The sequence below is a fragment of the Felis catus genome, chromosome C2 (assembly GCF_018350175.1).
Source record: "Felis catus isolate Fca126 chromosome C2, F.catus_Fca126_mat1.0, whole genome shotgun sequence".
In the NCBI taxonomy this organism is placed as follows: Eukaryota; Metazoa; Chordata; class Mammalia; order Carnivora; family Felidae; genus Felis; species Felis catus.
The window spans coordinates 46,701,994-46,715,000 of record NC_058376.1 but is presented as its reverse complement, the minus strand read 5'-3'; the positions used below and the strand labels follow the sequence as shown (position 1 = coordinate 46,715,000).

Here is a 13,007-nt window from a genome sequence, read left to right as displayed (position 1 = left end):
TAGTTTCCAATCTTTTCCATTGCCGGTTATCTCTTCTCTTTCTTACCTGTAAACCTCATTTTTGAAAGATTGTAAACAACAGTGAAAAGTTTTTGTGTGTCCCCACTGGGTAGCAAGGAAAGGCAAAAATATTAACACGTGCAGTAATTATTAGAGGACTGGTGTTTCTACTCTGAGTTGGTGTAATTCCATCAAATTCCAACTAGACTTTCTGCAATTGAAGAAGTATGTAGACCCTAGAGCCATCTTAGACATGCTAGCAACTGCTGGTGAGAAGTTCCATAGAGGGAAACTCCTGAGTTACAGCTGGTCCTACTGAAAGACGCAAAACCAGCTGCTCGGAGGTCCAGAGTCAGTAAGTCAGATCTTTTTATCCATTATCGTAATAAGTGATACCGACATTTTTATTCTAAAATGTAAAATTAAAAATAGCATTTACCTCTGGACTTGAAAATAAAATAAATTTTATAGGTGAGTGATCCAAATTCCTGGTTTTTGAATCTGTTCAACATTAGCCAGCTTCTAGGACAAACTCAACATTTCTGGGATGACTCTGGGCCATAATTTTTTTTTAAGTTATTTTAGTTGTAGGACAGTGAGCTCAGAAAATACATCTGCATTTGCATGGAAGACTTCAGGTCCTTTAAGGCAGTCTGTGTTTGTTATGTGTCATCAGTGAGAGGAGCAGGCATGTGTGTCTGTGAGTGCACGCGCAGCGGGGAATTGATAGATTCTCCTTCTGTAGAATGTGAATGCATCCCTTAAAAACTAATGTTAAACCTGTTTGTTTTAGATTTCACCAGTCCAGAATTTTGTGGTGGTCATATTAAAGTTTGTACTTTTTTTGTTGGGAAAAACAGTAAATAGCTTAAAATTTCATGCGAAATAAAACGAACCAATGTAGTTATTAATGTACTTTCTAGTTGGAATTCATAAACACTTGTTTATTTATTGCTTGCTGACCCCTTACCACCTGATAACAGTCTGCTTACAAGTTACCAACAGCTGGGCCTAGGAAATATTCCCATTTGACAGGATCATTGTTGCTACATGTTAGATTATTCCTAGAATTAACACCAATAGTTTAAAAGTTTTCTGATTGCTACCTTCTTTAACCACCTTTTTTTCTTTGCAAATATTTTCCATTTTTTTCTGTCTTACATTAGGTTATATCAACTTGTAAATGAAATGGGGCAGAATAGAGGACTACTTTGTAACAGAGTGCAGATTTCTGTAACGGGTTGTTTTGTGTTTTCTTGTTTTGCTTTGTATGTTTTTGTTTTTTTTTTCATGGGATGCTTTTGGTTTTAAAAATAGAGCATGGGTTGCTTAAGATTGTTTGCTACCTTAATTGTACAGTAATTTTTATACAAACTTTTGTATTTTGAGTACTAAGCTAGTTTTCTGTTTTTGGTGTTTCTGATATGTCCCTAATTTTTGTTATTGTCATATCTGGCATTTTCTTTTTTCTTTTTTCTTTTTTTTTTTTTTTTAATTTTTTTTTTCCAACGTTTATTCATTTTTGGGACAGAGAGAGACAGAGCATGAACAGGGGAGGGGCAGAGAGAGAGGGAGACACAGAATCAGAAACAGGCTCCAGGCTCTGAGCCATCAGCCCAGAGCCTGACGCGGGGCTCGAACTCACGGACCGTGAGATCGTGACCTGGCTGAAGTCAGACGCTTAACTGACTGCGCCACCCAGGCGCCCCTCATATCTGGCATTTTAAAACTTTTAAACTATTAAGTAAGATTTTATTAATGAAGTCTCAGTTTATATGCATATTTTAGATGTATCCTTATTTACACACAAATGTGTATGTGTTGTGTTTGTGTGCATTACGCAATGTATATGCATGCAGAAAAATATCTGTATTTTGGTGTCAATTTGTAGAAGAAAGGTGCTGACCAGTAAATTTAACAATTTTGCAGAGAAAGAGCATTTAAAAACAATCTAGGAGATTGTTAACCCAAAGAGGTGATTCCATATATGGGATAGAATTTATTCCAAGTTGACAGATAACCTGAAGAGCCTTAATGATTTTAGTGTTTTATATGTGTTTCATTTTTTTAGTGAGTTAGTAATGCTTTGAAGGGAGTAAGTACGTGTTTGTGTGGTGTCTTCCATTACCCAATGACATAATTTTTCACTGCTGCTCTTACTGATGGTATTTATTAGTGCCCTAGATACCGTGTAGTTCACAGAAGAATTTTAATGTTTTATAATCTTTTAATCTTAATATCTTGTGTATATTAATAATGTAATATTTTTTTTTAATTTTTTTTTCAACGTTTATTTATTTTTGGGACAGAGAGAGACAGAGCATGAACGGGGGAGGGGCAGAGAGAGAGGGAGACACAGAATCGGAAACAGGCTCCAGGCTCTGAGCCATCAGCTCAGAGCCCGATGTGGGGCTCGAACTCACGGACCGCGAGATCGTGACCTGGCTGAAGTCGGACGCTTAACCGACTGCGCCACCCAGGCGCCCCAATAATGTAATATTTTATATCTTAATTCCATATATTTTATATTTATATATTTTTAATATTCTTGTATTTGTTTTTTAATATACATGTATAGGAATTTAGGTATGAAGAGGGTTTGATTCACCACATGTAGGTACACCTTATAGCCTAAGTTGTTAATTACTTAACTCAGTCATGCCTGCTTCGTCCCTAAGGAAGCATTGACTATTTTCACCTAAGCTCCTACTGTAGACTCAGCTTCCATAGATGGCAGTGTAATATTTCTAAGAGAAACATAAGATTTCATCTCTACTCTTAGTACATAAAAGAAGATGTAAAATACCTCATTTAATATCTGCCACTGAGTAAATGTTATTTGATTCTGAATCACAGTAAATTCTGTTCTATTATATATGTAAGTTTTCCTTCACTAAATTGCAGATGGTACAGATTAATGCCAGGTTCCTATCACAGAAACAAAGACTTAGGCCCAAGGTCACATAGTAATATTGGCGGGAGAATTTAGCAACAAGAAGAGTCTTGTCCTGCATCCTGTAGCACTTGAACAAAGTACCTACACACCTACAGTGCAAGATTGCTGACAAAGTGTGAATTAGAAAGCATGACTTCGTGTTCCTTCAGGCTCTGGGAAATTTGTTAAAGAACATTAGAGCAAATAAAGGAGAGGAATATACGTCGTCATCTTCATATATTTTCTTCTTTCTGTCAAATAGAGTAACTTAGTTATGATACATTATGCTTTCTTGAGTTAGAATGAATATAGGTACTCAAGCTACCTTTCCTTCACTGGACAAAAATTATACCCTGCAGTTAATACAGTTGGTGTTCTGTTGTTAGTCACAGTGCTAACACTGCTGAGAGTGTTTTCAATTCATTCAGTAACACAAGTATTAATTGGGGTATTAATTGGGGGAAAATCTAAATCTGTTTCATAATTTTGCATTCACAGAAATGGCCAGTGCTGTGAATGGAAAATATTCCTAAGATAGTAACCAGTATGCTATTTTTTAATTGATATTTGAACTTCTAAAATATTTCATATTTCTATGGTGTTATGTATGGGTTAACATTAGATTCATGTTTAAATAAATATTTCATGGGGCAATTATAAGGTACCCCAGCCTGTGTAGTTTTTATGTACTGGAAAAATGTTTAATTGTACTTAAATTAAAAGCGAACTTGTGCATAGGTTATCAGTTATGGCTGATAGTAATATTGCTAAGTTGGGAGCTATCTTAGAAAGTCTGATGTTGGTGTTTTCATTAAGAAAACTGAAATCTGTCATCCTGTTGTTGACTGTTGGCTTGCCTTTGTTCTTGCATTTTCTCCTGTTCTTCTTCACAATTACATGATTCTGCCTTCAAAACCCTACCTGAGGCCTTTGTCTTCTAGAGAGCCTTCCAGGGTTAAGGAAGGTGGCAGATATTAGGGGAATTCTGTTTCTAGGAATCATGATGACACTCACTCTGGGTTGGACTGTACTGCTCAGACTAGTGTAGCATCTACACTGCAGATGCCAGGTCTCCCTTGGGCTGCATAAGGAAAAGAGAACAGAATGCCAGTCAGCTTCCGCAGAACCGCTGAGGGTATTCTGCACACCACTGCTGCCACTCTCTATGGCCCAGAACCTATAACTTCTGTTTAGTGTTTTGATAATAATATGTATATTATAAATACTCTCTTGTATGTATTTAATATTGGATTTTTTTTAATCCCATGCAGAAGCTCCTAGTTAAGAACGGAGCTAATTATATACTGTCTGGCACTTTGAAAGTGGATCTAGCATGACAGTTGAGTTCGCGATGAGTACTTTATCATTATTAAAATCACTGCCTAAGCACTTTACATATAGTAAGTTCAGCTTTCACTTTGCTCAGGCCAGAAACCTTAGAGTTGTCTTTGACTCTCTCAAACTTGATATCCTTTGGCCACTTCTCAGAATATATTTGAACAAATACCAGCATCGGACTACATCTCAACACCTCCACTCCTGCCACTCCAATTCAAGTTACCTCAATTATGGCAGGAGATTTTTTTGCTGACCTTTGTTTCTTCCCCATCTCCCCTTCAACCTACTCTCAGCCCAGTGGTGAGCATGAGAATGAAAGTCTCCTCTCTCTTTGTTCAACGTCCTTACCTCCAAGACCCTATAGGATTTGGCTTCTCTTTCCTCGTCTGACTTCATCGCTTACTTTTCTTCCCAGTGTTCACTCTGGCAGCCACCATGCTGAGCTCCCTCCTCAGGGCCTTTGTGATTCCTCTGCCTATTCTCTGTGACCCATGCCTCACTCCCTCACCTCCTGCCACCTTCTTAGTAAGGTCTTTCCTGACCATGCTACTTAAAATCGGAACCCCTTAACTTTTCGTAACTGCCTTCCTTTCTTTATTTTTCTAATGCACTTATCACCTAATAATAGTATGTCCATTTCATACTCGTGTCTATTTTCTCTTATCACCCCACAAAAGGTACATACACTGCCTATATGCAGAGATTTTTGTCTGAGTGTTCTTTGCTTTATTTCTAGTACCTAGAACAACACCTGGTCATCATACATACTTACCTAAGTATTTTTTGAGTGAACAAATGAATAAATAAGTGAACTGCCAGTCCTGACTGTTTTACTATGCTTTATTTCATCCCTCAATGCAGATGTGCTCTATATAAAGGAAAACTGTTACTGCTTTTATAATAGCATCTTTTTCTTCACTTTAAAATTTTTTTGTTATCATTTTATTATGCCATATGATTCACCTACTCACTACACTTGACTGATTTTCAGTATATTCAGAGTTGTGTAGCCACCACTATAGTCCATTTTAGAACATTTTTATCACCCCAAAAGAAACCCCATAGTCAGTAGTGGTGATCTCCCATTAACCCTCTCCCTCTCCAGTCCTCAGTAACCACGAATCTGATTTTTTCTCTATAGATTTACCTATTTTGGACATTTCATATAAATGGAGTCAGACAGTATGGTCTTTTTTGACTTGCATCTTCACTTAGTGTATTTGAGTTCATGTTGTAGCATATATGAGTACTTTATTCCCTTTGATGGCTGAATAATATTTCATTGTGTAGATATATCCCATTTTGTTTCTCCATTCATTAGTTGATGACCATTTGTGAAGTGTTTTTATGGACATATTTTCAGTTTTCTTGTGTAGATACTGATAGTGGAATTGCTGGGTCATATGGAATCTCTTTTTAAGAAACTGCTAAACTCTTCTCTAAAGCAGCTACACCATTTAAAAATCCCTCAGGAAGTGCATGAGGGTTCCAGTTTCTCCAAGTCCTATTTGTCCTTCTGATTCTAGACATCCCAGTGGGTATAAAGCGGTATCTCATTGTGACTTTGATTTGCATTTTCCTGATGGTTAATGATGTTGAATATCTTCATGTGCTTATTGGCCATTCGTATGTCTTTTTCGGAGTAATGTCTGTTCAGATCCTTTGCTCATTTTTAAATTGGGTTGATTGTCTTTTTTAAAATCAAGTTGAAATAATTCTTTATGTATTCTGGATACTAGGTCCTTATCAGATTATATGATTTTCATATATTTTCCCCCGTTGTGTGGATTATCTTTCTCTTTCATGATAGCATTCTTTGAAGTACAGAAGTTTTTAATTTTGATAGAATTCAATTAACGTATTTTTGTGTGACTATAATGCTTTTGGTATCATATCTAGGAAAACATTGCTTAATCCAGGATCAAGATTTATACCTCTGGTTTCTTCTAAGAGTTTTATAGTGCTAGCTCTTAAATTTAGATCCCCTTTAATTTTTGTATGGGATCTGAGGTAGGGGTCCAGTTTCATTCTTATGCATGTGGATATCCTCTTTTCACAGCACCGTTTGTTAAAAAGACCTTTCTTCCTCCCCACTGAGTTGTTTTGGCATCCTTGTCAAAATCAGCTGACTTTAAATTTAGAACTTATTTCTGGATTCTTCTGTTCCATTTATATAATTTCTTATACATTGCTATCAGAAGTCTCTTAGGCAGATGGTTTCTTTTGAGTTCTATTTATCTTGCCTCAGCTGTGTTCTTATTAGCTAGAAGGTTTGTAGTAATAGTGGTTTTCTGGAAGATTGTTTACTTGGGAAAAGCTTTCAGGAAAGACGTTTCAAAGCTTCTTAATTACCTGCTCCATGTTTTCTTTCTTTGCCTTTGTGGAGTTGTAAAGCTCAATATTTGTAATCATGATTTCCTTTATCTGTCTTTAGTCCTCTTGGCTGTCCTCATAGCTGTCCATTTTGAATTCCTATTTTCCTCCTAGGGACCTCTTTTGAGCCTCCATGGAATTTGAAAGCAAGGTCAAGTGAACTGCATACATATGCATGGCATAATCTGGAATTTCAGTTCTGCATGGACTTATAATAAAACCCTGTTCTGATCGAGTATATCCATAGTTGACCAGCATTCTGGCATGTGGCCTGAAGGTAATGAGGCCAGCTGGCAGTCTTCCTGTGGCTTGAATGCCATGTTGGACCACACAGGTACCTTTGCATCCCAGGCTGTTAATTTTAGAAGTTGAACCTCTACTCTTAGAAGCTAGAAACTCTTTTGGTAGAGCAGAAAAGCAGAAAATCAGTTCTCGTTGATACAGTGTGGAGTAATTAGGAATAATCAGGGTATAGGCAATTCAGTGTGTCTGCTTTTCCCAGTCATTCAGCCAGGTCTTAGTGAACCCCTATCCAGGCATGTATTCTCTTAAACTCCTAAAACACAGATTTAATTATCATTCCAGTGTCTATGGTGTGTAGATATGAATCCATGTAATCACTTTCAAAATAATCACTTTTCTATTGGCATAACAGTTACTAGCTCTAGGTCTTTCAGATTTCGTTTGGGTGATAATTTCTTCAGAATTGTAAGCTAGAATAATCAGTGATGCTATGCTTGCTGTGGTGCCCATTAATTTAACAAACATTTGTATCCGTCATCATGCTAGGATGCATGTGGGGTGTTCTCTCATCAGTGTATTGTCACCCTCAGCTCAGTTGTTTGGCCAAGAATTTATATGTAAATCACTTACTTTTGTGATTGCCTTAAGGCCTAGGTTTTCCTCTCTACAGGCTATCCAAGAATGGACTTAGCCAAACATGCCAACAGTCACAGACTTTTATTCATCCCTTTATTCATTAATGTTGATTGAAAGCTTCCTGTTAGGCCATATGCTGTGATTGCTGACAATAGATACAAAGATGAGGACTAAAAGCCTTTTCTGTCCATAGACTAGGCATAGTAAAATGATGTTGCTTATAGCTCCGTGATTACGTCAACGGATTGTTCTTACATAACATGTGGTACTTTGACAACATGTTGTAATAGTCACCTATTCATTAAAACAAACAAAAAGCCTTAGGTGCCTACCATGTGCTAAAGGTGTTTGACTTGTGAAAGTGAGGAACAGCTTCTGTGAGGATGCAGCAGTTAAGCCAGCAAGGCTTAAGGACAGTAGAAAATCATTCTCGGTCAAGAGAGCAATATGTGCCCAAGGAACCAAAGAGGGCGGATGTGGCAAGAAACCTGTGCACAGGTACAAAACAAGACTTAGGCGGGACGAGGTACCTCAAGACCTGTGGGCCATGTTGACAGCTCTGCCCTCTGTGCTAAGAGCAGAAGGAAGCCATTGACATCTTTGAACCTAAAGCCACGTTTTACCCAGTCTGTGAGCTAAGTCTTAACGAAACAAGTTACCTCTTGCTCGGATTTGGTTTCTAGATAGAAATGTTAAATTTTTGAAGTTCCGTCTTATTTAGGTTAGGGCTTCTTCAGCTTTAGTGTGCTTAAGAATTCCCTGGAGGATTTGTGAAAGCAGATTTTTTGAGTATCCATATCCAGAGATTCTGTAAGTCTGGAAGGTATCCAAGAGTTTGAATTGCTGTTAAGTTCCCAGAAGATGCTGGTGCTGCTGGTCCTGGCCATGGACTAGATTTTAGTTACTTAGAGCAACAAAATTAATTCACCTCTCTTTTGTCACTGTTTTCCTTGTGTGTACCTAGCAAAGGATCGTTTTTTAAGCTATTACAATAATGAAAAAGTTTTTATTTTTTCAGGAGCTATATTTTGTAGAAGTTATTTTATATCTGTAAATTACACTCATCTGTGTAACTTCTACGTATATGATACAGGACTCAATGAGGTGATGTGGTAGCAAACAGTATTGGAGAGACAGAGCTCTAGAAATCAAGATACTTTATATCAAGGAAATCATGATCAACAAAAATTTGTAAAAAGTTATTAGTACTACCTTGACAGCTGTTGAGATTTAAAATTTAGAACAATATGATTTGGGATTTGGAAACAGTTGGTGTTCAGTAAAAGTATGTATTATTGAATCTGTTTTTTGTTTTTGTTTTTCTAGATCTAATTACTTGTTTAGACACTGTATCCAGTTTTTTGGAACCTGAGTTCAGGTATGACTATATTTGTAACCTTTTTTCCCTTCACTGTTATTCTTCATCTACTTCATCATTATTCTTTATACACTAAAGATAATGCACATTAATGTATGTGTCACACACATGACACATAATCATTGCTCTAAGATGTCAGCAAATTAGAGCTTATTTAAAGCCATTGAGTAGCCATGTTTAAATTTTGCTTTAATTGTAGCATTTGGATCTTCTCTACAATGAAAGTATAATTTAATATACTTTAAAAGTAGAACTAGTTGCTTTTCAAAGCCTGGCAAAACTGCTAATGAAGCTAGAGGCGTTACTTATCTTTTCTCAAAAAGGAGAAGAGAATGATTTCGGCTGGGACTGAATTCTTCAGTGTTCTTGCCCAGGCAGCATTTCTACCACTGTTTCGCTGCTTTCTTTGTCTCTTGTCTCGGCTGGGACTAACCTTTGCTGGCTTCTATTCCACCACCCACGTTGCTGCCAAATTACATCCTAAAATACATGTCTGATCATTCCCCTACTTTAAAATCTTCATGAGTTCCTTCTTAGGGCAGATGTCATCCAAATTCCTTAGCCTGGTTTCGGGATCCTTCACAAGTAGCTCTTGGGCCAATTTTCCAATGTCATCTTACGTACTTATATTGAAACGGCTCTGGATTCTTTACACTGCTCTAAGCTGTCTGAACTTTTGCCTAGAATCGCTTTACTCTCTGCCTGGCAAATTTATTCCCATCTTGTAAGAGCTATGTCACTAACCTCCCCCCAGCTTGCTGCCACTCCCCAAAGAACTCCCCAAAGAACAACCTTTATTTTGTCTTCCAGAATAGTTCTGTGAGGCATGGGTACTCTATTCAGCACTCAGGGAGGATCCCGATTAGCAGAGGTGGCTCTGTCATCAGTGTGTGGCACCCAGCCCTGCCTGAGGGTCTTGTAGCCTCTCCTCTCAGCTCCGTCATCACCACCCAAATGCAAACTGCCGTTCTCTCTTGCCTGGCCTATGGCACTACCAGCCTAACGATGTCTCAGCTTCCACTCGTAGTTCCTTACAGTCTCTTTCTTCTCAGGAGTCAGAATAATCCTTTTTGGAAATATGAATCAGATTGTGTGTATAAGCTGTCAAAATCCTTAATTGACTTCCCATTTTTACTTAGAAATATATTCTAGACTCTTCACCATAGCTCCCAAGGCTTCTGCATGATCTGGCCCCTGCCTACCTCTCCAGCTTCTCTCAAACTAATGTTACCCTTTTAGTTTTACAGTGCTCACTGTACTCTACCTGCACTGGTCGTCCTCCATTGATGACACACACACAGGCCCCCTTGCTTCATGGCCTGCTGTTCCTGTCCATGAGGGTGCATTGCCCTCCCTTTGATGAGGCTTCACTTCCTCAGAGCCCTGTTTCCTGACTGAGGCAGTGCAGAGCCTGGTGTAAAAACTTAGACTCGGGAGCCCATCTGGCAGTTCCCAGTTGCGGGACCTGGGCACACTGTTTCTCAGTTTCTTCATCTGTAAAATGAGGAAAATAATGATATCTACCATTAGGGTTCTTGTGTGGGTTACCTGAGGTACTCAGAAGGCTGCTCGGCACATAGTAAATTTACTGCATGTTTGTATTACTTTATACTTCTATTAACTTTGCTTTCTCCTACTTATTTCAGGGAGCACCTTTTCTTCGTAGCAAAATCATAATCTAATTAATTACTCATTTAGGTATCAGTTTAATGTCCTTCCCCCGACTTCTGGAGCATAGACATAGTGAAAACAGGGGCATATTTATTTGGCTGATGTTTGTAAACCCAGTACCTAGCACAGCCCAGCACTTAACAGACAACCAAATAGACATTCGGATAAATGTGTTGAGTGGGTAGATGGGTGGGTGAATGAGTAAATAAATGAATAAATGCCAAACATTTTTAAGTCAACTTAAATTTGATTTGTAGAAGGTTGGTAAAATAAATTGTGGTTCATTCACAAAATAGAATAGCTTGTACCTATTAAATTCATATTAAATATGAATAGATCATATAGCAAAAATGTCTACCATTCATTATGAACTAAAAAAAAAGGGCTTTTTAGAAGTGGTGCTTCTCTTAGGGCAGTGAGATTATACTTTTTAAATGAGCTGAAAAATGAATATGTGGTTTTTGTTCTTTTCCCCCAGAAAGTACACTGTATATACCCTTGAACTTGTTTTCATTTCACAGTAAGTACTGCCCAGCTGGTTGTTTGCTTCCTTTTGCTGAGATCTCTGGAACAATCCCTCATGGATACAGAGATGTAAGTCGCAGTAACATAGACTTATGTTAACGTTGTGATTTAACTTTATTTTTTTTAAACTCCAGAGTAGGTTGATGTGTACCGATTGAATATCTTTAATCTTAATTTATTTTCAAGGGACTATTATTATTTTTTTTGTATTATGTAATGTTTCATTCTTGTGCTACAAGTCTGTTCTTTGTTATCACATCACTAATCCTATATTTACTGAGAATACTGCCCGGGTCAACTCCTTTCTTGAGGAAAGGAGTGTCTTGTTTATAAATTACCGAAAGAAAATTAAATACTAATCTTTTATTTCTCCTTTCTTCAAGTCCTCACCATTGTGCATGGCTGGTGTGCACGCAGGAGTAGTGTCAAACATTTTGGGTGGCCAAATCAGTGTTGTAATTAGTAAAGGTATCCCGTATTATGAGAGTTCTTTGGCTAACAACGTCACATCTGTGGTGTAAGTATATGTGTTACTGACGATAAGCGGGTTGGGCAGGGGTGGGATAGTGACTAGTTAGACCTGAGCAACATCACTGTTAATGGTGTTCATGGAATCACAACGGTGGGGTGAGCACTCCCATCTTTGTGTGCTGATTGTCTGAATATCCTGAAGAATATAGGCCAGGTCTCACTACCTTGGCATGTTCTCAATCAGAAAGGTAGTCATTTAGGAGGATGATTTGTTCTTTCCTGAGTGCTTAAACAGTGTCGAGAGTAAGGGTCTAAAAGTCTGGCCGAATTTTTATTTCATTTTAAAGATCAGGAGGCATAAGTGCTCTGTTTCTTACAGCCTGTGTGACCTAGGATGGATTGAGATAACTGAAATACTTTTGAGTATAAATTAAATTTTGACATAAATCAGAAGTAGTAGTGTTACGAATCCTCCTCTCATCCAAAGAGAATATTTTAAGAATGTATTTTTATGGTCACTACAGTGATCAGTTTTATGAAACCGAATAGGCATCACAAGCAAGAAAAGTTGAAACATTAAATAGAAATGTAATACTTGGGATCTGTTTTTGTAAATCTTGCCTCTTAGATGGGCTTAGTCCTGTAGGTAATACTAAGCCTAATTGAAAGCAGGCCAGTTTCTCTTCAGAGGTCTTAGGGCAGTTTTCATTCAGAAGATGAGAGCATAATCTGTGTCCATGACGGTATAATACAGGAGCCAGCAGACTTCTTCTGCAAAGGACCAGCTTGCACATATATTGGGCTTTATGTGCCACATGTCCCTGGTCACTTACTCTTTTTCGGTTCATTTAAAGCTTTTTAACCATGCAGAAACCATTTTTGGCTCCCTGGCCATACAAAATAGGCCCTGTATGAAATATCATTTGCCCATCCCTGGTATAGACTTAGCTACCTTTCCATCTCTTGGTTTCTTCTAGATGATTTTACGCAGACTCTTTCATTCCTTTCCCCTCTTCTACCTTTAGAAAGAATTTTTTTCATCAGTTCTCTTCCTTTCATACCTTAAGAAAAAAATAAGGGTGGGTCACATCCATTTGGAATAATGGTTTGAATGTTGTGCTGAAGTCAGGAGCATACACTGATGATTTTATCCCCCCAGGTTCTTTAGAGTCCTTGGTAAACTAGTCCCTTGTTCCCCTCCTCCTCCATTCTTCCCACTGCACTTAACTTGCCTGTTACTTTGAAATCCAGATGCGGTGCTGGGTTGCAGCTTTAACTTGTTCTGAGCTTTGCTTATTCCTGTAACAAGTGCAAGCTCTCTTATTTGTAGCCAGCTGTTTTTCTGTTTACCCCAGGAAACTTGAGCCTCATTCTCTGAGAGTTACAATGTAATGTACTTGCAACAAAAGCAAATGACACATAAAAGTTTGAGGAATC

General features: G+C 37.9%; 1 protein-coding gene across 6 annotated transcripts in view; it reads left to right on the top strand.

Moving 5' to 3' along the window:
* DCBLD2 (discoidin, CUB and LCCL domain containing 2) overlaps positions 1 to 13,007 on the top strand; it is an 89,170-nt gene that overhangs the window by 52,365 nt on the left and 23,798 nt on the right. For all 6 annotated transcript variants that reach the window (XM_023238891.2, XM_023238890.2, XM_023238889.2 and 3 more), the window contains 3 exons: positions 8,852 to 8,903; positions 11,096 to 11,168; positions 11,483 to 11,616. In XM_023238891.2, coding sequence (XP_023094659.1) covers positions 8,852 to 8,903; positions 11,096 to 11,168; positions 11,483 to 11,616 — 259 coding nt within the window. The remainder of the gene's footprint in view (positions 1 to 8,851; positions 8,904 to 11,095; positions 11,169 to 11,482; positions 11,617 to 13,007) is intronic.